This window comes from Xenopus tropicalis, chromosome 1, assembly GCF_000004195.4.
Source record: "Xenopus tropicalis strain Nigerian chromosome 1, UCB_Xtro_10.0, whole genome shotgun sequence".
NCBI lineage: Eukaryota > Metazoa > Chordata > Amphibia > Anura > Pipidae > Xenopus > Xenopus tropicalis.
The window spans coordinates 83,789,655-83,815,163 of NC_030677.2; the positions used below are offsets into that span (position 1 = coordinate 83,789,655).

Consider the following 25,509-nt stretch of genomic DNA (forward strand, 5'->3'; position numbering starts at 1 on the left):
TAATGGAGCAAATTGTAAAAGAGTCTGCATCTGACTTACTGAGCTGATAGTCTGAATTGCCAGAGGAAGGAAAATTAGTTTATATTATAAGATCAAAAATAAAAAAAGAAACTAACTAGTTGCTGGTGTACTATTTGTAAATATCTAAACTAAAAAAAGTGTGTGGAAAGTAAACAATCCCTTTAAAATTTTCTGGTCCATTTATACTCCAAACAGTTTATGTAAACCAATTTTGCTGTTTTATAAGCAAATCATGGGCAATAAAATGTATATATAACAGTGGCAAATCGTTATCTACATACACAAGATTTTGATCAAAATCTGATCTCCACAGGCTGTAATGTAATGTTGCATAAGATTAAATCGGATGTTTTCCGATCAACATCCAAAAGTCTTTCTAACACCATCAGTTTTTATTTTGTTGGATGCAGTGTTCCCTTATGACAGGCTTATTGTCTTGCATGACAATATTTTCTATATAGTTAACAAATGAGATTTTTGTATCAGTCCTATCATATTTTGACCCACGTGACTACATCTGACTTGTCGAATGCATTTTATTGATCTGACACCATTCGACAAAATCACTTGTGGACTTTAGCCCTATTTCATACTTTTATTCCACAGGGATACATCAACAGAGATATAACAAATTAAAAAGACTATCTGCCTTTATAACAAATTGTAGAAAATATTCATACTTTTTTCCACAAAGATATATATATATATATATATATATATATATAACATATAACATGTGAAAGGGACAGTTTGCCTTCAAAAATGTAGTAGAAGGCATTAAATTTTTTTTTATTTTATTTGTATTCTATATATTATTATAAATGGCTATTAGGGTGGTTTGGTCAGTGTCTTAAGTAAATGTCTTAAATAAAATAGGCAAAGTGGCTAAAATTCCCCACTAAAAAAAAAAATAATCATCTTCTATTTAGTACAGGTATGGGATCCCTTATTCCGGAAACCCGTTATCCAGACAGTTCCGAATTACGGAAAGGCCATCTGCAATAGACTCCATTATAATCAAATAATTCAAATTTTTAAAAATGATTTCCTTTTTGCTGTAAAAATAAAACAGAACCTTGTACTTGATCCCAACTAAGATATAAATAATCCTTAAAACAAGTCTATTAGGTTTATTTCATATTTAAATGATTTTTAGCAGACTTAAGTTATGGAGATCCAAATTATGGAAAAGATCCCATATCCGGAAAACCCCCAGGCCCCGAGCATTCTGGATAACAGGTGCCATACCTGTATTGTAAAAATTGTTAAAGGAACATGTATTTGATTATACACAGATATTTGCAACATATGCCATTGTGCCAGTATGCAAATATGTAAACCTCTTTGCTTTATAAAAAGTTATGTTTGTAACAACACCAGCACGAAGGCAATGAATACTAGGCTTGCACTGAATGCACCAAACCCTAATTTGAGAAATCAAAAAATCATAATTTGTGAACAAAATGTTCTGTTGTCCAAAGCTTTATAGCCACTTTTGGGTTCTGCTGAACTGAATCTAAATGCCTAATGGATATTTTAAATTATATGTTTCCAATATAGGCAAAATATGTAAGAATGTGTTGAAAAAATATGATTATTTTAAACCATTCTTTCTGAGTACTATATTATTTTATTACTGCATTAGATGTGGTACATATAAAAGTAAGCTTGGTGGAAATCATTTTTAAAAATGTGAATTATTTGGTTAAAATGGAGTCTATGGGAGATGGCCTTTCCGTAATTCCGAACTTTCTGGATAATGGGTTTCCGGGTAAAGGGTCCGATACCTGTACAAGGCTAATTCATTTTTTATTTATTGTTTTATTTACAGTACCATGGATCCAGCCCTACTAAGAGACAGGGAGCTCTTTAAAAAGCGAGCCTTGACCACACCAGCTGTGGAAAAACGTCCAAGTGCTTCTTCAGAGTCTTCAAAGAAAAAGAGAGCCAAACTTGAACCTAGTGGCACTTCGGGATCCAAGCCAAGCTTAGGTCAGTAACCCCAATGAATGATTAATTTCTTATTCCCAGCTTTTATTAATCTGCAGAACAATTCTTACTGTGCACACTGTACTTTTGTGTTGGGGCACAAATCAAAATGATGCTGTAGTGAAGCCCAAGGGCTAAATATTGTTGTATTAAAAAGGTGAAGACATATTGTTAAAGCATACCTCCCAACTTTTTGAAAATGGAAAGAGGGACAAAAAGAAATGCCACATTTTTTGACCACGCCCATTTTTGCAACCACACCCCCTATGTCAATTGGCGTTTTTTCACAGCTACTGCACTATTTTTTACCACACAACTTTTTCTCTTGTAATTTTCTCCACCGTTGGAGTCTATAGATGTTTTTTTTAATGGGGAAAATTTCGCTCATCACTAGTGCCTTTCTTTATGTCAATGTAATTTTATGATAAACCTAGTTCTTTGCATTTCTTCTTGCATCTGTAAGTGGGCCTTAGGATTCACTTGACTGAAGTTTTTGTTAAATCTTTTGCTGTAAACATTCTGCTACTGTATGTTTGTGAGTGGGAAAAATAAAGCAAACACAAAATAAAAAAGAACATTATGTATAAAGTTAATAATTCACAATTTAAAGAAAAAACATTACAGTTAGCTGTATGTGTCAGATCTAAAAGCGGTCTGACAGTCAGCACTTCAGTACATTAATTTTAAATTGGCATGAACCAGCTAAGAGCGTTTCAAAAGATTGATGCAGGAGCAATGGACATTGAAACTTCAAAATAATTGCAGTTTCAATGTCCATTAAAATCATGACAACATATTCCAAATGTGGAGAAATTGCATCATTAAAGTGAAACTCCCAGTAGCAAATTCAAACTCACCAATAGAAGCAACACCCATAAATGCATAAACATTTTTCAAAATCTGGACATGTTAACATTTGCAGAAAGAAAAATAATGCCTTCAACTCTGTGTCTATTACCACCAACATGGTGGTAGATCCATAATAGTAGGGACAGCTATATTATGAGAGTCATTAGTGGACTTAGGACATGGGGCTCTATGTTCCCCAGGTCCTAACCATTACAGATAATAGATTCCATACATGTATTTTGATACAGAACAATTGTGGATGTATTGTGCAATTTAATGCACCTTTTTAAAATACTCCTAAAATGTTGGATGCTGCTCTAGCGGTTCAGATGAGAGTTCATGTTGGGTTGATGCTACAAATAAATTTTTTGTAAAGGCCCATTTAAATACATCTACCCACTTTCATAGCTTTTTTTTTTTTGTTCAGATTTCTAAAAAAAAGAATATATCTAAACAAAAGAGGTTAATTTTTTTTACATTTAGTTTCTCTAATATATCAAGCAGTGGCATATCTATTCCCCATATTTCCTATTGCTAAACTTTGCACTGAAACCTCTGATCAGGTGTAAACCACAATTTTATACAGATTGTTTTCTTATATTACTGGTGAAATTTTTTTTTTTTGTTTGTTCTGGTTTTTGGGCATGCCTTTAACATTTTCATGATAAAATTACTTTTGGCTGACCATATGACTAAGTATCACACATATGAGAATTTTTCAGATTGATTAAAAGGTAAATTTTTCAGTGTAGAAGATATGCAAGATATGCATTGCAAGTTTTTTTTTTTTTTTTATGCAGATTTATTATACTGGGAAGTTCTGCATTAAGTCAAATACCTGCAGAATACCCGCAGAGCAGTGTTTTTCTATCTGATTTAGCCTGCTAATCCAAGGGGCACATTTACTAATCCACGAATCCGAATCACGAAAGGGAAAAAATCGTATTGGAAACGAAAATTTATTAGTCACGATAATATCGTATTGGCGATCCGAAAGTCACGAAATTTTCGTACCGAACAATTGTAAACAGCGGTAAAACCTTTCCGATTTTTTCGTGCAAACGTCCGAAAAAGTTGTGCGCTGTACGAAAAAGTTGTGCGCTGTACGAAAAAGTTGTGCGGCGTACGAAAAAGTCGTGCGGCGTACGAAAAAGTCGTGCGGCGTACGAAAAAGTCGTGCGGACGCCCGAAAAAATCGGCAAAAATACGCTCGGAGCGTTCGCATGAACGCTCGAGCGTTCGTGCCTTTGTAAATGTGCCCCCAAGTGTATGGTTTTAGGTTTGCAACATTAGGACTTCTCGCCAAAAACTTAGAGAATTGACAATTGTTACAGTATCCCTAAATGTAACATGTTACGTAAGCATGTGCTTCAGCACCTGTTTGTGGGATGGTCTTTGTGGCAACCTGCATTGATTGTATCAAATTTTCCATTAAAACGTTGTAATCGGTGAGCCAGTCAGTTATTGATGGACTTTCCAGTCTCCTTTCTGAGATTAATTGCTTACAAAGGAACCAAACGGGTTTTACTTATAGGAGACAATTAACAGGACAGCACTGCAATAGAACCCCCCATCTTGTAGGGGACAAGAAAAAATGGTGTAAAATCACGCAAATGCATTATATATTGGTGATATCGCAAAAAAACATTGTAAAGTGCAGAAAAGCGTAAAATCAAGGGATGTAAAAGTTTCATTGTATATTGTACATAGCTGGGCAGTCTCGTGTAACAATATAAAACCCTAAAAAACAACTTTTGGAAGTTTTTTCATACAGTTAGACCATTCATGATTGAACTAGGGTGCCTGGATAAACATTTGAAGAATTCTGTCTGATCTGAAATAAAACCCTTGTTTAACAAAGACCCAATCAACAGGGGTATATAGGAGAGTTGCACAATATGCATTCATCCCAAATATTATCTTTAGTGCAATCTCTTAGATTTTCAGATTGTCTTTTCACTAAACTGTAATCCAGTTTTATGTTCTTTATTTGTATATACTTTTATTTATCTAGTGAATTTCTTCACCAGGCATGGATTCGCAGGGAAGTTCTGCATTTCGGCAAATATTTTTGCGAAACTGCGGAACAATCGATGCATCTGTTACAGAGATGGAAATAACACTGATATAAAAAATGCATTTGGAGTAAAGAAAAAAACAATTTGCGTGTACAATTTATCACACGTAAAATTTGTCATGTGTTGACTTCAATGCATTTCCCAATTTTTCCCGGTTTCACAATTTTTTTGCAGTTATGTGGATTTTTCAGCAAAGCGAAATGGTACAGATTCGCTCATCACTATTGTCTAGTAATGCACTTGCGTGTTTTGCTATTTTCTAATCCCACAGTCCTATAACCCTTTCATTGGTTGGTTCTTGCAGCTAGTTTCTAAAGTCACATTGTACTCCTATTATGCAGAAATCTGTTATCAAGAACTAAAATATGACAGAGCTATTTCTTATAGTGTCAAAGTGAAATGAACAATTTAAATGTTTTTCTAACTAGTTTTTTTTTAAGTAATAAAGAGCTCTCAAAAATCCATATTGGTTGGAATTCTTATTAGCCTTAAGGCATGGTGCATCATTCAAAACAACAGATGCCAAACTTGTACTTTATACTGCATTGGTATGATTAGATGTCAGCTGTGCATTGTGCTAATATTGGATTTTTTTTATTAATGGCAAGGAAAGTCAAATGCACTGGGACAACTTCCAACTTCTGTGGTATCAAGGGCCTACATCAGAGATCCCCAACCTTTTATACCTGTGAGCCATATTTGGTTACTTAATAGCCCACATGTGCACTGGCAGCCTACTGCATTATACTGGGTTTTTATGCAACCTGCTTTGAGGCCACGGGGAGCAACATCCATGGGGTTGGGGAGCAACATGTGGCTCATGAGCCACAGGCTGGGGAACACTGGCCTACATGGTGGAGGGCTGTTAAAGGAAGACAGTTTTATCACCTCCCCCTTTTTAAACCACACCCACTTCAAAGCACACCCATGCTATCAGCTTTTAAAACCATACCCACATTAATGGTGGTAGTGCAGCAAAAACCCAAATGGTTGGTGCTCACTGCAGGGATATCTGCCTCATTCATATGTTAAAAAAATGTATTAGGTCATATAATAATGTATTATGTGTGTATTAAGACATACCCTTAAATACATGTTCGCCTCCTTCTTCTCCCCTGTGGATAGTAGAGCAACACCCCCAGCATATAATTACACACCTTAGGGACCATATAATGACTATTTACAAATGCTAGCAACTTCCCAGAACAAACCCCTGCCAGGTTCACCTGCCACAGGCAACATAGGGCAGGCAGAGTATGGTGCACACACAGCCAGCATAGGGCAGGCAGAGTATGGCACACACAGGCAGCATAGGGCAGGGAGAGTACTGCCTGTGTGTGCCTTACTATGCCTGCCCTATGCTGCCTGTAATGTGCACACTGCAAGGGTTCCTCAGATAAAAAGAACCTTGAGCCTATGTGTTTTTTGTTTTGTTTTTTTTTTAATAGAAGAGAAGCAGCAGCCTGGAAGGAAAAATGTAAAAGGTTTTGCATTCCTTCTCTAATAAAACTGGACTAAAAAAATAATTAAACCTGTCATTAGAGGAGGTTTAAAATATTTTTCACAAATAGTTCTTAACAAAAACACTACAAAAATAATCAATAACTGTTATTATTTGGTGCTCTAAGCCTATGGCATATTGGTTTGTTTGGAGCTTAGGGCCGTTGTTATACCAACAATCCAGTACTCTCAATAGGTCCCTCTATTGATATCAATAAGAACTGCAGTAGAACATATTATTACATATTTTCATTAGCTGCTAGTAGCAATACTTGTAACTTGTAGAAGGGAAAACCAATCTGATGCAGCAGGAAAACAAATATCAGGTTGACAGAGCACACTGACACTTTAAATGATTTAAAGCTCTCAAAAGCCTAGACCAGTGTTGTCCAACTTCTGTAGTACCGAGGGCCGGAATTTTTCCGACCTACGTAGTGGAGGGCCGATAATGGAAGCCAGTTTTGACCATTCCCCTTTTTGAAACTGCACCCACTTGAAACCACACCTGTGTTATCACATGACCATACCCATATTAATGGTTATAGTACAGCAAAAACCTGCCATACTCTGCCTGCCCCACCCTGCCTGTGTGTGCCATACTCTGCCTGCCCTACCCTGCCTGTGTGTGCCATACTCTGCCTTCCCTACCCTGCCTGTGTGTGCCATACTCTGCCTGCCCTATGCTGCCTGTGTGCGCCATACTCTACCTTCCCTACCCTGCCTGCGTGTGCCATACGTTGACTGTGTGTGCCATTCTTGGCTGGTTTGTGCCATACTTGGCCTGTGTGTGCCATACTCTGCCTGCCCTACCCTGCCTGTGTGTGCCATACTCTGCCTGCCCTACCCTGCCTGTGTGTGCCATACTCTGCCTGCCCTACCCTGCCTGTGTGTGCCATACTCTGCCTTCCCTCCCCTGCCTGTGTGTGCCATACTCTGCCTTCCCTCCCCTGCCTGTGTGTGCCATACTCTGCCTTCCCTACCCTGCCTGTGTGTGCCATACTCTGCCTGCCCTATGCTGCCTGTGTGTGCCATACTCTACCTTCCCTACCCTGCCTGCGTGTGCCATACGTTGACTGTGTGTGCCATTCTTGGCTGGTTTGTGCCATACTTGGCCTGTGTGTGCGCCATACTCTGCCTGCCCTACCCTGTCTGTGTGTGCCATACTCTGCCTGCCCTATGCTGCCTGTATGTATGGCACACACAGGCAGCATACAGTGACACAATGCTGGCACTGCTCCTACAGTCTGCACAATAACTATATATTAAAAAACTTTTTAATTGCAGTATCACCTCAGTATATGTTCTTTTTGTAGTGTGCAGGGATTATTTGTGGGTTTCTACTGCTCCTACAGTCTGTCTGAGGTGTGAACAGGGGAACAATGTGGGTGATTACAGCCTGAGCCTGAGGTGTGAACACTGCGGGGGGTGAACAATGCAGAGATTAAAAGGTGTGAACAACACAGGGGATTACATTTTTAAACAATACAGTGGGTTTACAGCCTGAATCTGAGGTGTAAACAATGCAGGGGGGCAGTTAATCACAGTACTGATACCATTTAAAGCTTACACAAGAGTAAGCCATCAAAGCAGCCAGACAGGTGGGGGGGGGGGGCCCACACAGAGGGGGGTTGCAGGCCGCCAGTTGGACAGCACTGGCCTAGACTATTTATGATACTGATTACAAATACCTTGTGGTTTATCTAGTGGTTTTTTATTGTACACATTCACTTTCCATTCACTAATTTTAAAGGGGTAAGCAAAGCATTCCAGGCAAGTTTTTTGTTTTGGCACCAATGCACATTAACTGCATCATTGATAGTTGCCGTTAACTGTACCCTTTGATAAGAACATAAATTAGATTCTATAATAGACACTCAGTCTTGTTTCACCTAAAGAAAGATTTATTAAAACATGTGTTTGATTACTTAAGAACAGAAATGAATGAATGAATGATTAAAATTAACAAGTCATAAGCTTATATTCCCTTTTGACAACACGATCAGATAGTCATCAGCCCCCCTCCACTCATCCTGCTTATACAGACTTTGACCAAATACTTACTACTAGATAGAAGGTGCAGGGTGCTCGCATGCTGGTTTCCTGATGCTAACCACAAATGTTATCACCTTGCAGACACATATACACAGCAACTCGCCCAACCCTGAAAAGATTTTTAAACCTGTCCAATCAATTTCTGGATAATTTACGGCAAGATAGTCGTTACGCAGGCTCCATACACATGCTTTAAGGACTGGGTCACAGCTTTTATCTGCCTGTGTATGGCCACCTCAGCTTACCTTTCCCAGACATCTATTGTCAGATTACATTCATGCATGCAAAGTAGAGTAGGATTTTTAGGTGTCACTCTGTGCATGCGCGGTTCTAAGTCTGTTTACGGGGCTCCTGGCAAAGGGAAGCAAGATGGCAGCGTGGTGTTGCATATTTTTTTCAAGCTGGTGCACTGGTTAATGGAAGAAACTTGAAATTGAGCTCTCTGAGGGGTACGTAACATATTGTCAACACCCTATGATTCAGCATTTCCTTGTCTTTTAATAGTCAACCCTGTAGCATCAGTTATGTTGTAACCTTACTTTTAAGCTAATGTTTTCATGATTGCAGTGCAACTATTAAACCTGGGTCACTACTTTCATAGGGCTGCTAATCCTCTGGCTGGTACAGTAAATTCAGTATATAAATATAGCATTTCTGGTCAAATTCTTGCTTAGTCACAAGGCTTTACTTCCCTTTTAAGTAAGCCCAGATATCTGAATGCAAGTCAACTGTCTAAAACAACAATTCTATATGAAGTCATGTGTTTTGAGTTCTGTGAAAATTGTTAAACACAACTGTTGGCAAAACTCAGCATGTATAGTAACTACATTAATGACACATATAAACAGTATTCTGTAGCCTTTTGCCAAGAGACCCATCAGTTTTACTGTGCCCCACCAGTGCTATAAGACACAATCACTGCAATAAAATGCAGTCACAACAGCTGTGAAGTGCGAAGGATACAGTTTTCACTTGTTCCTGCACTACTAGTTGTACTGCAACATGACAAAAATACATGTGTTAGTTGGTGAAAAATGGAGTCCCAAATAACTATTTTGCCTAGGGCCCCATTTGATCTTCATCCACCTGTGCAAACATCACTGCTTGAAATAGGTGTAGACATGAGAATATTCTTATATTCTGCCTGATCTGAAATAAAAACCTTGTTGGACAAAGACCCAATCAACAGGAGTATACAGGAGAATTGCACAATATCCATTTAGCCCAACCATTATTTATTAATTATAGGTGATGTAAAAATATTCTTATGCCAATCTTTCCTGTTACACCTAAAATATATAGTAGTACCACACATTTCACCACCTTCAAAAGTCAGTATTTCAATGGTTTCCTTGGCAGAGTATCATTTTCTTATATAATGTAGCTTGCAACAAACCTAGAATAGAATAACAGAATAGACCACTGAGGATGTAAAGTGTATCTTGGGCCAGAAACATTATGTTGGCCTTGAGGAGTAAGAGGAAACATGGCAGTTGTTCGCAATTTGTCCTCTTATTTGAGCTGCCTGATTGATTTCCCCTTGCAGAATTCTTAACCATACTTATACCACTTCAGTCTTTCGTTTCTTCATGCTGCTCATTAAGGCTCTTACAGGATTTGGTTCATTCTCCAGATCTTTGACTGTCTTGTGCTTGGCACAGCAGCAACAGTCCAGCATTTCATATAGGAAGGCAAGCAGTACCAACGAGAGTACTGTAAGAATAAACAGGACAAGGATCACAAAGCAAGCGGTGTTCCATCCATCATGGAAAGGATAGATCTTTTGCACTTGAAAGCCTATTTGCTGCTGAATCAAGGCTGATTCATTCTTCCAGGAGCCAAGAGATGCCATCCTGATGGGACTGACTGCAAGGAATTAGAGGTTTATAAATAGATGGAGATATTTCTTTCTTTATTATATGTGCACAGCAAAATCATGGCAAAGTAATATGGAAGATACCAAAATTGTCCTGTAACGCTGGGCCCAAAGTAGTAGGTAGAGAGAGAGTAACACACTCCAGAATATTCCTGGGATCCTAGTCTGAAAATTAATTTAGGGTAAGATTCATAATGAACACTGACTTATACAGCAGTGTTTACTTAAGTCTGTAACCTTGTTATACGCATTGAGGTCAATGGGACACCAGGGCTGTGGATTTAACGAAAAAGGATAATATCCCCATATAAGAAGTGTGAGTATAATTAAATGTAATGTAAAATGATGGGTGAGTGCATACAAGAATGACTGGGTCAACATCTTTGTGGGGGAGCATAAGGTAGAGCATTATTGAACAATTACTGCTTTATTTGTTCTGACTGCTCAAAGTTGTCAGGTATACCATTTTGAAGAGTCCTGGATGCAGTTTTAAAGTATGGTTTAAATGCAGATTAGCCATATGTAAATTATATTCACATTAATGATACTTAGTGATGTCATCAGTTATAATCAGTGCTTAATGATTTCTGTCATGTAACTTACTGAAAATGTGCATATCATAACAAAACTATAAAGATATTAGAAGTTATCTGTCATAACTTGTATAAAGGCAATTTGGCCTTTGGCCATGTGCCTTTACATGGCCATGGAACTCCTCGGGGACTTATAATATCCTAATATTTTGCTAAGATTGGCAATTGATCTGCCCATTCAGCTTTTGGATTAAATGGGCAGAATGTACAGAAATTACCTATTTTACACATAGTCCTTGATTTAAGAGAATAACTTTTTAGAAAAGAGAATAACTATTAGCTCAGTCTAGTTTAGGTGCAGTTAATCACTTGATTTTTATTATTATTGCCCAGTCACCTTGGATATAATTGGCAGGCAGAGTGAATCAGCAGTCTGTCTGTGCTTTTCGGCTCACATTGTTTTGTAGTTTGTATCAAAATTCCATCTCTTATTTAATTCTTGATTTCTAAATTGCAGAATAACACCGGGCTATTTAATGTGTGTCTCTAGAGTATATTTTTTCTAGAGTAAAATTTTACTCGTCGGTTCAAGATAGTGCTCATATTGCTTGTAGTTCAGGAAAATTATGCTGGGCCTGTTCAAGAAGTGCACAGAGCACATCATTCAGGTTATCAGGTTTTAACCAAGATACCTTATACCCCATTTATATGTGCATTTTTTAGAGAGTAACTAGAAAGGAAATTATTTGGAAAATGGCTTGTAGGGGATCTGCCATGTATAGAGTACATGAAATTAGCATTGCTGTGAATTTAGTTTATATTATTGGCACTTAAAACAAAATAGTGCCTGCAGGGAAGGTCGATACATGATTACTGTGGGCACTCAGAACTTACATTGTTAAGTCATTTGTTCTGCTTAAGATAAGGCTACTATGACGGAGAGCTGGCTTGTATAGCTTGCTTGTTTCAGAGTTGTTAAGGTATTTTCAGGGTTATGGAGACACACATATGTAATAAATATGAATAACTTTAAAATACAGGGATGCGGAACTGTATTTTTCTTCTGATCTAAATATTAAAGTGGTAAAAAAAATTACATGAACCCATCACATGCTAGGGATCTGCATTAAAACAGCTGCTATTTTTTATTCTGTTTGTATAGAGTGCATTCTACTGGCATATTTCTAAAGTTGATTGATAATAAATCGGCTTTTCAGGACCCAAAATCTACAATAATACAAAATAAGGACAGATATTTGAGGCTTACATACTGTAAACCAACTTAAATGGGCTAAGCATTTAACAGATGTTATTAAAATAACATTTCCATCATCTGCTATCAGGTATGCTTATGAGACCCAGCTCCCATTTCTCTACACCTTTAATTGCTGACTATAAAATGGCTCCAGTTAGGGTTGCCAGTGCTGTGGTGATAAATAACACCCAATTTTTTTGTATTGTGCAGTTTGCCCAGACTTTTGCAGAGACCTGCAGAACCGTTACCCTGAAAACAGCTGGTTCATTAGATAAGTCCGAAGCATTTATAGCAAAGGGCAGGTTAATGAAGAAATTTAAAATTTGAACATAAAACAAAAATTCCTGCTTCTCAATTAGTCATTTGTCTAATGTAACCAAAATATTCATCCTATCTTTGTTATAGGAACCTACAAACATCTAGTATTTCACTACATGCCTAAATGGGCGTGAGCCATGCTAAGCAAACGAGAGACCATGATCTGCTGTGAGATCCTGTTATTTCGTATCTGTAGCCATCTCTTGTTACATTTCCTCATCACTTGACACAAAGCGAAAATGGCTTAGCCCCTCTGTATTCTCTCTCCCTCCTGTTCAAAATAGAAAACAAAGATGTGGTGATTATTAACCTACCTCCTTCTTTCACAAGATGCTGCCGGGGTCTGTTTTGCAGCTGAGCCTGTACTGACAAGCATTACGCTGCTCAGACAGAGCTTTGCTACCATTGGACAGAGCAGAATGCAGCCAGCTCACTGTTCAATGTTACATTATCATCCCAGCCCTCCACCCAAAAGACAGATCAATTGGCAAGGGAGTCTGTATTTTTTTCCTCCCCCTCAGTTGGAATTTGTTTATTATTCATAGGCCGTTTGCTAACTGGCAGCATGCGTGTGTGCATATAATGTATATATTATTATGTCAGAACCAGTGTGCTTTTAGTTACATGTCTTTTGTATGTCGCTGGACTGGTTAAGAATTTGCCATGATTTAAAATGCTGCTTTGGTCCACTTGGAAAATAATAAGCTGTTCATGTGATTTTTGTTAAGAGGAAATCGTAATTTGCAGATTCACTAAAAATGATTTATACTTTGTTACATTTTGTAGATTCTGACACAGATAATTTACATGAAAAAAATAGCTAAATAGAAATATTAGCTCAGAACTGCACTTTTTAAGGAACCCTGTTTTTTATTTTTTCCTTTGTGAAGGGTCTGTAACAACCAAATGTATTTTATATTGTGTGTCCCCATATTTATGGTTTTCTGTCCAGTAAAACAGTTTTGAAAGAGGCCTGGTAGATATCTATTGCACATAATGTGTTTATGCATGGGTCCATTAAGGAAGCTGCCTATTTGCATTGCTGTAAACCTGCCAGACTAAGGGGCACATTTATCAACAATCGTATTTTTTCTAATTTATAGAACCTTGCATATTTTCCACAATATTTTTGTTAATTTCCGTGACTTTTTCGTGCTTTGCGTAAATTTGTGCGACAAATCGTATTTGTTGCAACGACTACGAAAGTTTCATATTCATTCAAGCTTCGGTATCGTGACTTTTCTTTGGCCAGGTTGGAGCTGCAGAGTGCCATTGAGTCCTATGGGAGGCTTCCAAAATCATGCACTGAAATCATGCACATCGTTTGGATACGAAAATTTTGTAACTTTCTAATCGCACCACAATATTTTCGTACAACCACGATAATTTTTCATGCAATTTACATGCAATTTACACACATCGGAAAATATCGTATTTACTCCAAATTTTTGCCAGTCGTACTTTAAAATAGCCGAAATTCGGACTTTGATAAATCTGCCCCTAAATGTGATTACAAAATTAGGTTTAAGTGCAGTAGTATGGTGCAGACTGGCACTAGTTGGGACAGGCCATGGTAGCCTCTCAAAGCACCACAGGGAAGCCTGCATACACATAGACCCCTAATGCACGACTAAAAGTTGTATGCCATTGCCCTTAGACTACCTTTTGTGTTAATGAAAAAAGTTATTTAAAAAAAAAAAAAAAACAAGTTTACCTTTAAATTATGTTTAAGCATGATGTAGAAGGCAATGCTATTCTGAGAAAATTTGCAGTTAGTCTTTTTATTTTTGTGTGTTTTTCCCCCCCCAAAGCTTTTTGTTCAGCAGTTATCTAGTGGCAAGTATCCAGTTTTCCCTAGCAAACCATTAGTAGTTTGAATGAAACTAGCATATGAGTTAGGAGAGGGTCGAAATAGACAGATAATAAAAAGAAACAATAACAATAAACAGAGCAATCTGTTTTGACTTCCGGGGCTAGTCATTTTGAAAACTGGAGGTAGAAGTAGAAGAGGTAGAAGAAGAAGGCAAATCTATTTTAAATAAAAAAAATTAAGATCAAATGAAATGTTTCAAAAATAGGATATTTTATAACATACTAAAAGTTAACTTAAAGGTAAACTACATCTTTAATTATTACAGGAATGATTGCTAGTATACTGAGTCAAGTTTTCTTGTGATTTCTACCCCCTGCGATCACAGGCAAGTTCAAATTAATGATGCCGTATTACAACATTGTTTGCCTCCTCAAAGGCATTTGCTAGTAACAACAATAGCAATTAGGGGGTGTGTTTTATATTGATATTGTTGTCTCTGCCAGGGTAAAGGTATGTATGTATATTTTTTTTTTATATAGCACTACTTATGTATGCAGTGCTGTAAAGCAGAATAATAGAGCCTTAATATTAATTTGTATATAACTGATGTATGTACTGTTAAAGTGGGTTTAAATCAGGACTTCTTACCTTAACCCTCCTGGTAAAGGAAACATTATTTCCTGTATATGTTTATTTATTATGCCTTGTTCAAAACAAACTACTAACTTTTCTTACTAAAGTTTTCTCTTCATTTTCAGATGGCAGCAATGGGTCATTTAATCTCAAGAGCCTTTCTGGGAGTTCTGGATATAAGTTTGGGGTCCTCGCTAAGATTGTTAACTATATGAAGGTACTCTTATTTTCAGTGGGGCTAATATAAACCGTTTATAAGTAGGGTTTTGTTTATGTATAACCAGCATATGACAGCAACTTACTGTTTTTTTATCTGAGGCTTTTTGTCCCTGGTAAGTGCTCCTCTAGCTGAGTACCACTATTTTGCCTACTTCTTGGGCTATCCCATTTGTTTCAAATGTTTTACTATACTGCACATGCCCAAACCCATGCAAGGCATAATTGGGAGTTAGAGAAACAACCAAGGCTGTTAATTTTTTTTCAGAGATGGGTGCTGGCGCAGGGAAAAATAGCAAATTCATTTACAGGGAAGTGTCCAACAAATTGGAATTTTAATCATTTTCCTTCACCTCCAAGATTTAAAACTAGCTTCCTTGAGAAGTGTATTTTATGAAGAGAATGTGTTTCTTTTTGCAGACTCGGCACCAGCGAGGAGACACTCATCCACTAACACTGGATGAAATTTTGGATGAAACACAACATCTTGACATTGGTATCAAACAGAAACAATGGCTCATGTCTGAGGTAACGAGAAATGTTGTCATTATAATATTGTCTAATATTTCAGGCCTTCCCTTTAGAGGAAACAAGTATGATCATGGTTTGCACTTCACATTGCATTAATGTTATGTGCTAACCTTTGTCCTTTCAGCTGTTGTAAACTTCAAATCCCAGCTTTTACATATTTTGATGGAGTGGGGCTTCCCTGTTGGAACTAGTTTTTCATATATATATACATATATATTACAGTATATACCTCAGGTGCTCAGTAAAGGGTTCCAATAGTACAAAAAAAAGACCAGCAACACCAGGATTTCTTGTGAAAAAAAACAAAAATGTGTATTTAAAGTAGCATGAATAACTATATATATATATATATATATATATGTATATGTATGTATATGTATATATATATATATATATATATATATATATGTATACACACATTTTACCTTTTTTTTTCTTTGTATATTCTTGCATTTCATGTCTATTTATATTTGTTAGTTATATATATTTTTCTTCTCTTTTACTTCAACATTTTCTCTCTGCTTTACTATTCTAGCCTCTGCCACCCCGTGTGTCAATCTTTCCCCCCATCTATCCCCTCTGGTTTTCTAAACCATTCCAAACAAAGGACTCCAGGCCCCAACTAACATTTAATCTGTCATGTGCAAATAAAGCAGGGTGTGATAAATAGGTCAAGTTTCATTCATGACTCTATCGAAGTGTATGATTAATTTCTCTCTAATATGAAATAGAATTTTTGCTGGTAAGAAATTGGTTATTTGTAAGTTCTAAATGAATGGATACAAACTATAAATGTAAAAAAACAATTCTCTGTAATTTATTGTTTTTGTTCTTTTCTAAAATAAATTCTGTTTGTTTAAGATTGCAGTAAGTTATAATGTCCCTACAAATTTTACACCATACCATGTGCATATGCAAAATACAAGACCATAGCTGCATACAATGTAGATACCAATATACCACATACAAAACAATCTATAATACAATATTAATGTTGTTTTTTCATTTTTGTTGCAACAAAGTGACATACTCCCTCTCTATTAGGAACTTATGCCGTATTAACCGTGTAAAGGTTTTTCCAACTATAAATAGAATAGCACTATTCTATTGATGTATGCAGAGAATGCTTAGTGTATATGTTACTAAAGCATATATTACACAAAATTAGCAATATCAGGGCAGTCCATACTTCTTCTAGCACATTGGGAGGGGGTGGCCTCGGGCGCCCAGATAAGAAATCCAGTGCTGCCCACCCCTTTAAGCAAAACAGGGATTGTTTGTCCATATATTGCAATATACTTCAAGCTGACCAACTACGTCAAAGTCATCCCCTCTGGCCAGGCCTACACTTACTTATCTGGTTCATTAAAGGGCATGTCAACCCCAAAAATATTTTTTTCCATAATGAAAGAAAACATAATTCTAAGCAACTTTCCAATATGAAATAATAAAAAATTTGGAGCGTTTTGAAAGTTATTTGTAAATGTAATTGCTATTGAAAGCAGCATTTGCTGAACTCCTGGTTGTTACATTTTAAACAATGTTGCAAAGGTCTTGCTTCTCCAGCGAGTCAGGTCTGTCAGGCTGCTGCCCTTTGTTACATTGTTTCAACAGTCTGAGCCACCAGGGCAGAGAATAGAAAAGGACAGGCAAACACTGCTTCTAATAGCAATTATATATACAAATAACTCAAAAACCATTACAAACTTGTAATAAATGTATATTGCAAAGCTGCGTAGAATTTTGGTTTCTTTTATTAGGCAAAATATTATATTTTGAGTTGCCTTGTCCTTTAAGAATTCTACTGCTTCAGTGTACATTTAACTGAGGGACTGAGTTTTTCCTGCAACTTACTTGCTTTCAAGATTAAAACCCCTTAATGGTTGCCCTTTAATTGGCTCCACTGGGATTACCTGACTGTAGCTGGGAAGGGTGGGAGCTACAACATGGAACTGTCCTCTGCTCCTGTATAAACTATAGCAAACAAGGGGAAATTGTGCTCAACCGCTAAATCTTAAACAATTAGACGGGGGTGCAATGAGGTTGTGACAACAAGAGATCCTCTGCGCACACATATATATATATATATATATATATATATATATATATATATATATATATATATATATATATTATAATAATAACAATAATAAAATATAATGTGTAACAGGTAACGGACCCCTTATCCGGAAACCCATTATCCAGAAAGCTCCAAATTACGGAAAGCCTGTCTCGCATAGACTCCCTTTTAGTCAAGTAATTCAGATTTTTAAAACTGATTTCCTTTTTCTCTGTAAAAATAAAACTGTACCTTGTATTTGATCCCAACTAAGATATAATTAATCCTTGTTGGATGCAAAACAATCCTATTGGATTTAATTAATGTTTTATTGGTTTTGCAGTAGACTTAAGGTATGAAGATCCAAATTACGGAAAGACCCCTTATCCGGAATACCCTTGCTCCCGAACATTCTGGATAACGGGTCCTATACCTGTACCTGCAACATGCTTGCTTTCAAGGTTAAAACCCCCAAATGGTTGCCATTTAATTGGCTCCACTTGGAGCATGGGGCATCAGAGAGGTAATGTAAAAGCATCAGGCAAATTCTTTTATGACAAAATGATAAATAAGATGTAAGGGCAATGTTATGAAAAAAGGTTTAATTTCTGGTATCAGTATCTCTATAAGGCTTTAAAAAAATTGTACAGTCTAAATGTTTGTTTCCCTAGTGAAGTGCATAATCTTATAGGAAAGTGCAACAGTTTGTACGTCTTTCAATGCATACAGCTGATTATGTAGTTGTCACTAACACCCTTTCTGAAAGCTGTGTTAGTAACTAAATGAACTGTAATGAACAGAGCCAACCAATGCTTATAGAATGTATTATTCCTTTTTTAATCTGACTTTTTTACATTTTTATATTTGCTAGGCTTTGGTGAACAATCCCAAAATTGAGATTATTGATGGTAAATATGCCTTTAAGCCAAAGTACAACTTGAAAGACAAGAAGGCTCTTCTGAGGCTACTAGACAAACATGACCAACGAGGCCTTGGTGGGATTCTGCTTGAAGATATAGAGGAAGGGCTTCCTAATTCCCAGAAAGCCATAAAGGTATACATTATTTTCCCAGCTATATGATTCATTCTTAACCAAAATTTGGCTTAAATTTTGGCCTAACGTTCATCCACACTGTCTGTTGACATATATTAGATGTCCTTCTTTACATTTGGCACAGTCTGCTGTTAGTTTAACCTTGTCAGATGAAGTGACTTTTTGTGAAGATTGTTTATTATGCTGGGAACTTGCTTGTCTTCCTATAGACCTCCAAAACCCCATATGCCAATTATGGCAAAACACTTCAGCTAACAGCTTCTTAGTATGGATCATCAAATGCTTGAGAGTTAGATATAAACAATAGTTTTAACACACTTATGGCTTTTTGTAACCACTCTTTTTCTAGTTCTCTCCAAGCTTTACACTGCATTTCATTCTGTTCTGCTACAAGAATGGTTTATTCAAGTTGTGAAATCATTAGACAAATATGCATGGTAAATCTTCACTAGATTGTATGTCTTTAAAAATGTCTTTATTTTTTTTTTTGTTTGTTTGTCCTAACACCAGGCACTGGGCGATCAAATTGTATTTGTAACACGGCCGGACAAAAAGAAAATCCTTTTCTACAATGACAAAAGCTGCCAGTTTACCGTAGATGAAGGTAATATTCTTTGTATATGAATCTTGCATTTTATTGCACAAATTTTGTCGCAAAGTACGAGAAAGTCGCATAAAGGTACGAAAATGTTGCAAAAAATACGCTCAGTACTAAAAAGTCGGATTCGGAGCGTTCGTACATTAATAAATCTGCCCCTAAATGTAAGACAACAAATATAAAGTGCTTAAGGTGAACACCCCCTCCCTTTTATATAGTTAGAAAACTGTTAATCCACCACCCAAGCACAGTTTTTGCCTAATGAAAGAAGTAAATTAACATTTTTTTGTTACATTTAGCTATCACAGCTTGTGAGGGGGGGAGGGGGTTGCGCTGTTTTGTGGGGTCAGAATCAAAGGTTGGCTTTGGGTGGCCTTGGGCACCATATCTCTGCTTTCTGTTTGGAGTCAAATGGGTTATCTTTAGGCACTGCTGAAGGTGGCATCTCTGTGTTCTCATCTCTGCCTACTTTCAGTAAATTAGTGTTTAGTGGGACATTAGGACAGTGGCACACAGTATATTTTGTCTGCTATCTGGCAGAAAACAGCTGGCAATGCACATCAGATGGAATACTATGATATTCATCCATCTGATTGATACTATAGAATGGCACATCTGATGCGCTCCCTGCATTTCAAATGTTTTCATTAAATGCTTTCATTCAGTGGCGTAACTGTTAAGTTAACTGCCATTAAGTTTAGGGATTCTATTAGGATAGCTAAAAACAAGTAAGTTTCCAATATATATACATATATATATATATATATATATATATATATATATATATATATATATATATATATATATATATATATCTCTATATATATATATATATATATATATATATATATATATATATATATATATATATCCATTTTTTTTCTTACTGATGCAAAGAATAATAACCACAACCACATGCCACAGGCAGCCTCCATCAGCCAGTGCTTTGATTCTGAAGTAATCTGACTGGTCTCCTACTACACGATCCTCCGTGTTCAGTATGAGCCAATCGGAAGTAAGTTTGCTTAACACTGGATGTGTATTCTCTATTCCAACAGTGTCCAGCTGCACATGGCTTATTGAACGACAGTTATAAAAGCAGCCTTGCTAGCTGCCAATTACATTCCATTCATGTAAATGCAAAAAATGCTGTATATGACAGATGCTAGTGCTGTCGTAAGCTATGCATTGTTATTTTTGAAAGCTGCTTCACCCTGTCATTTACTACTTTTAGCAACAATATTATTGTTTGTTTAATATTTCTAGCCAAAATAAAAACCGCTAAAAAATTTGGATCGTGACCCAAACCTGCCCAACCTGTGGTAAAGATGCCCAATAAAACTGACATCTTCCGTGAAACTATATTTATAACCAATGTAACAGTTAATAGGGTGGTCCCCCAAATACTCAGCGCTTCTTGGTGGAGTTCTTTGAAACCAAATCTTCAGTATAGTAGAAACTGTGTGATCGTGTGCTGCCTCCTCATAAGAACAACCCCTCCCTTTTTAGATGGGTCTCAGATGTGTGTAATCGTGTTGATGGAAGCGCATGGAATTAGAGAAAAACAAAAGCAAAACTAGTGCAATACGTACAAAACTTTCTTTGTGACTAAAACGCTAAAAGATTTTTAGCGTTCTAATTTGGTGCAAAATGTGCAAATATATTAAGTGAATCGGACAATCAAAAGTGCTTATATATCAGCCCAATGCAGTGTATCACACCCACCCAATGCAGTGTATCACACCCACACGATGTGTCCACTTTGGACACATCGTGTGGGTGTGATACACTGCATTGGGCTGATATATAAGCACTTTTGATTGTCCGATTCACTTAATATATTTGCACATTTTGCACCAAATTAGAACGCTAAAAATCTTTTAGCGTTTTAGTCACAAAGAAAGTTTTGTACGTATTGCACTAGTTTTGCTTTTGTTTTTCTCTAATTCCATGCGCTTCCATCAACACGATTACATATATTTATAACCAACATTTTCAATTTTTTTCTTTTTGTCAATTGTTAGTGTATAGAAGTACCAGAAGTGTTCACTTGGTGGCAGCAAAAACATTTTATCTTTCTAAATGGATTATTGGTGAAAATGGCCCTAGCACGTTGTTCATATATACATAGAATAAATATAATTGTTTTTTTTATTTATTGTTGTGATAGCCTAAGGAATTAGTTCTCCTTATTTTCTTTAAGCCTGCAATCTTTAATATGTGTTGCTGGGCTACAGGTCTTTTCTGATTGAGGGTCAGTGCTTTAGATTCTATTACCTACGACACTTAAATGGTTTCTTTTTCATTATTAGCACATCACTAATAATGACTTTTTCTTTTTAGGCTAGTGGCACACAGGGCTGTTCATTGGCTTTTCTCCATCTGCAGTTTCTATACAGCTACTACTGGGGAAAAATAGGGGGAAAATGTGACGGTGAACTGCCCCTATAATGTGATTGATAAGTTGCTTTTAATGATAGGAAACAAGTCATCACTAACATAATGGCTTTTTGTACATATCCTTTCTTTTGACATCTTTATAGTAAATTTGTTTTCTGTTATTTATTATAATTAGATTGATTATATATTAACTAGAGCTCACATGTTATATTAGTGCCTAGGGGAGCCTACAGTCAAATTTCATTGACATAAAGACTTAAATACAAATAAATAAAGTTGGCCATACACCGGCCGATTAAAACGATTATTGGTAGAATGGATAAACATAGGGCGTTTAGGAGGAGTGACAAGGTGACTGACAAATGAGACAGAAAATCCTACTTTGTGGCAATATACAGCCTGTTTATCATCCCCTTTAAATTATCATTTTATTCTATATAGATCACTTGTGGTGCAACAAATATGTTGCTTTTCACTCTCCAGCCAATGATATGTCTTTGAAGCTGTGTCTGGTACCGCTCCCTCTCCATTCATTCCAGATGAATAAGATCTGCAGTGCTCAAAGCCATAGTTCACTATTCATAGGAATGCAGTAGCACAGGGTTACCTGCTTTATCCCCTACGCACAGGGTGCAGTATATCAGAGATAAAACAGCCAACTGCTTAGGCCGATAACTTCACAAATGTATTTCATTTTAATGTTTAGGGGAAAATTCAGAGTGATATCAGAGAAGCTTGTCTCTTGCCCTTACTTCAGACAGAGTGGCTCCAGAGATCCTGCTTCCTTCGTTTGTTTAACAATGCTACATTGTGGCTGATAAATGCAATTTGAACAAGCTGCTTCTAGATCCTAATTTGTACACTTATTTCTAGTGATATGACAAAATGCGATGTGAAAATCTGAAATGCAAAATATTTTGATTTGCGTTTTTACCACCAATTTTATTTCAATGTAAAGTAATGCTGTTGCCAAGAAATGATTTTATGATACATTTGGACACCATCAGAAGTCATCAGCACTTAAACTAAACCACATAGTAGAGTTGATCAGCTGCTACAAGCACCCACACGCCAGTACTCGCTACCACCTATACCAGTGCACAAATGTTATACTTGTGCATGCCCATACATTTTATGATAGAGTGAGAAACTGGGGTTGTTTATATATTCGACTGGACACGTTAACTGCAGTTCTATTTTGGCAAATCAGGCTATCAGCTTACCAGCCTCTGATTCTTTTCTAAGGCCAATCACTTTCTAGCACTTCTGTCTCATATTGCTTGCCATTAGATATAATAGTAATCATGGTGATTAAAGCATCACCTCAGAATGCAGGCCTTCTAGTTTATAGGTCTTCTTGTGACATAAGCATATATTTGTATAATAGATAACCATAAAAAAATAACCATAACTTATTTATCAACTCCTACCGCTCTTGAGCTCAATCCATTATCTCTTCCTAAGTACCTCATCATCTTATCTCTAGTGTTGCTACCTTTTACTGTAATAGCAATATTGCCTTTACTTAAAAAAAAAAAAAAAAAAATATATATATATATATATATAATCTCCCACCCCCCAACACAAAAAAGCTGTGGTAAGCAATATTGCATACTTTATGTACATGTAAATGTATCTAAAATCTTATTTTTAAATTATGTGCTGCAAAACTCCATCAGCAATACAAATGAGTGCTAAGATGAGAAAAAGGTCATGAAACATCTGAATGACTCCTGCAAAGAGAGAGAAATTAATACCAGTCGGAATACTATATGAACCTTTTTAGATAAAATCCATGTTTTGTTGTGACTCCTACCTTTAGAAGCTGAATGGCACTGTTTTTCTCCATTGATCATAGGTGCTGTGGTGGGTCCCATTCATTATATCAGCTCAGCCCTTTTATGTAGGTGCATATAATGGGTTTTAATGATGGAGTGCAGAATGAACTAGGTGTAGCTCAGATGAGCTCAAAATCACCTGTGAATAAATACCTTAGTTGTCCTGCATGTGTTCTATTAAGAATTTACTTATTCTTAGAATTTCAGAAGTTATGGAGGAGTGTCCCAGTAGATTCCATGGACGATGAGAAGATTGAAGAATACCTAAAAAGGCAGGGAATTTCTTCAATGCAAGACTCTGGACCAAAGAAAATTGTAAGAGAGCCTTATAATTTGTGTAAAATACCTTTCAATCTGTCAATTTTTCTACAATAGGAATATTGTCCTTAATCCACACTTACATCCTTAGGTTAATGTCCCACGGGGAGATTAGTTGATTAATCTCTGCTACTGCAGGCCACTAATCTCCCTGAAAAGCCTTCCCAGTGGCAAGGAAACTTTGGGCGATTTAGAGATGTGTATGCCTTCCCATTGGTGGTTTACATTATTGCCAGTGGGAAGGCATGTCAGGGAGATTAGTTGCCCGCGGTAGCAGAGATTTGTTTTCTGGGTTGCAGTAGTTTTTATACTTGCCTTCGTGTTCCATAGTCTGTGCCTTGTTCTGCTATTTGCAGCGTTAACGCAATTTATTAATGCACATTTTAGATTCCAGTGCAGAAGAGGAAGAAAACTACTTCACAGAGAAGGAGGTTTAAGACTCATAACGACCACTTGGCGGGAGTGCTGAAAGATTATACAGATGGTGCTCCAGGCAAATCATAAAAGCATCAATTGGACTAAGGATGTTTACAGAGTATCTTCACTGCAGGATCTCCTTAGCTGCTCATCAACTCCAAACCTTGATAGTTACCTAATATTTCCCCTCACAGACTCAAAAATCCAGAATTACATTCTCTGGGTGTTAAAGAGACCATTTATTTCTGTCTTAGGAGTATTAAAGAATCAAATGTACTATACATTAGCTAAAAAAATATCCTAGAGCTGCCATGTCTCTGCCAGACACAGACCGATTGGCAGTTTGTGGAAGCCGAATATTGTGCTGGTTTTGCTCTGCTTAATTCTGTTCATTCTGATCCCCTTGTTGCTCAGATAAATATGTCTCCAGCATCTGATTTAATGAGTTTTGTGTTTATTGTATTTAAAGGGCAATTGTGCTATTTCAATAGCAAAAATAACTCTTTCTTTTGTTAGCCAACATAAAAACTTTTACGTACAAAATGGTTAAACCACTTTTTTTCTTTTGTTTTAATGTAATAAAGATTGTTTTCTTTTGAACCTTCTATAAACTTGTCTAAATTGGCACATACGTAATGTACCATAGCAAAAAGTGAACAGAAATGATATAAAGAACAGTGGTTCAAATTTGATTTTGCAAAATCCTGAATAATATATATTTTTAAAATAAATAGTTGCACACCTTTTTGGAAGTAAGAGTCAAGGAAGCAAATGGTACGTTAACATATTATGCTCTTTATGTAGTAAGTATTACAAGTCCTTTTGTCAAAGGGAATCGCCTTTACAAAGGACTTGGTTACGAAATGTTGGGGTTTCCGGGTATATTTGTATATATAATGTATATGTGTGTATGTGTAATTATATCAGTTGATGTTTGCTAAATCAAGGGTTCATACCCCCATATGAAACTAGTGCAACACCTTTAAGAAAATAAACAAATATGGGTTGCAGCTTTACAGACTGTGAAACTGCAACCTATTTTTATTTCTGTTAAGCTAAGTACCACTGTATCAGCATATGCCTGGACTTTTTAAATATATATATATATATATATATATATATATATATATATATATATGTATGTGTGTGTGTATATATGTA

General features: G+C 36.5%; 2 protein-coding genes across 2 annotated transcripts; one reads left to right on the forward strand and one right to left on the reverse strand.

Moving 5' to 3' along the window:
* Positions 1–1,852: 1,852 nt before the first annotated feature.
* gtf2e2 (general transcription factor IIE subunit 2) lies at positions 1,853–25,100 on the forward strand (the record flags this gene model as incomplete). The annotated part of the gene is given in 7 exon segments (NM_001016555.2): positions 1,853–2,013; positions 15,043–15,134; positions 15,554–15,661; positions 18,595–18,777; positions 19,288–19,381; positions 23,813–23,928; positions 24,319–25,100. Coding segments are annotated over 7 exon segments (867 nt in total). The 3' UTR covers positions 24,436–25,100.
* On the reverse strand, positions 8,321–12,911 carry smim18 (small integral membrane protein 18). The gene is made up of 2 exons (XM_004911060.4): positions 12,786–12,911; positions 8,321–10,355 (listed from the first exon to the last, which is right to left on the reverse strand). The coding sequence occupies exon 2, from the start codon at positions 10,339–10,341 to the stop codon at positions 10,051–10,053; it is 291 nt and encodes a 96-aa protein (XP_004911117.1). The 5' UTR covers positions 10,342–10,355; positions 12,786–12,911; the 3' UTR covers positions 8,321–10,050.
* Positions 25,101–25,509: the final 409 nt, after the last annotated feature.

Coding starts and splice junctions, on each gene's coding strand:
- smim18 (XM_004911060.4), bottom strand. CDS start 10,341: ATGGCATCTCTTGGCTCCTGGAAGAATGAATCAGCCTTGATTCAGCAG.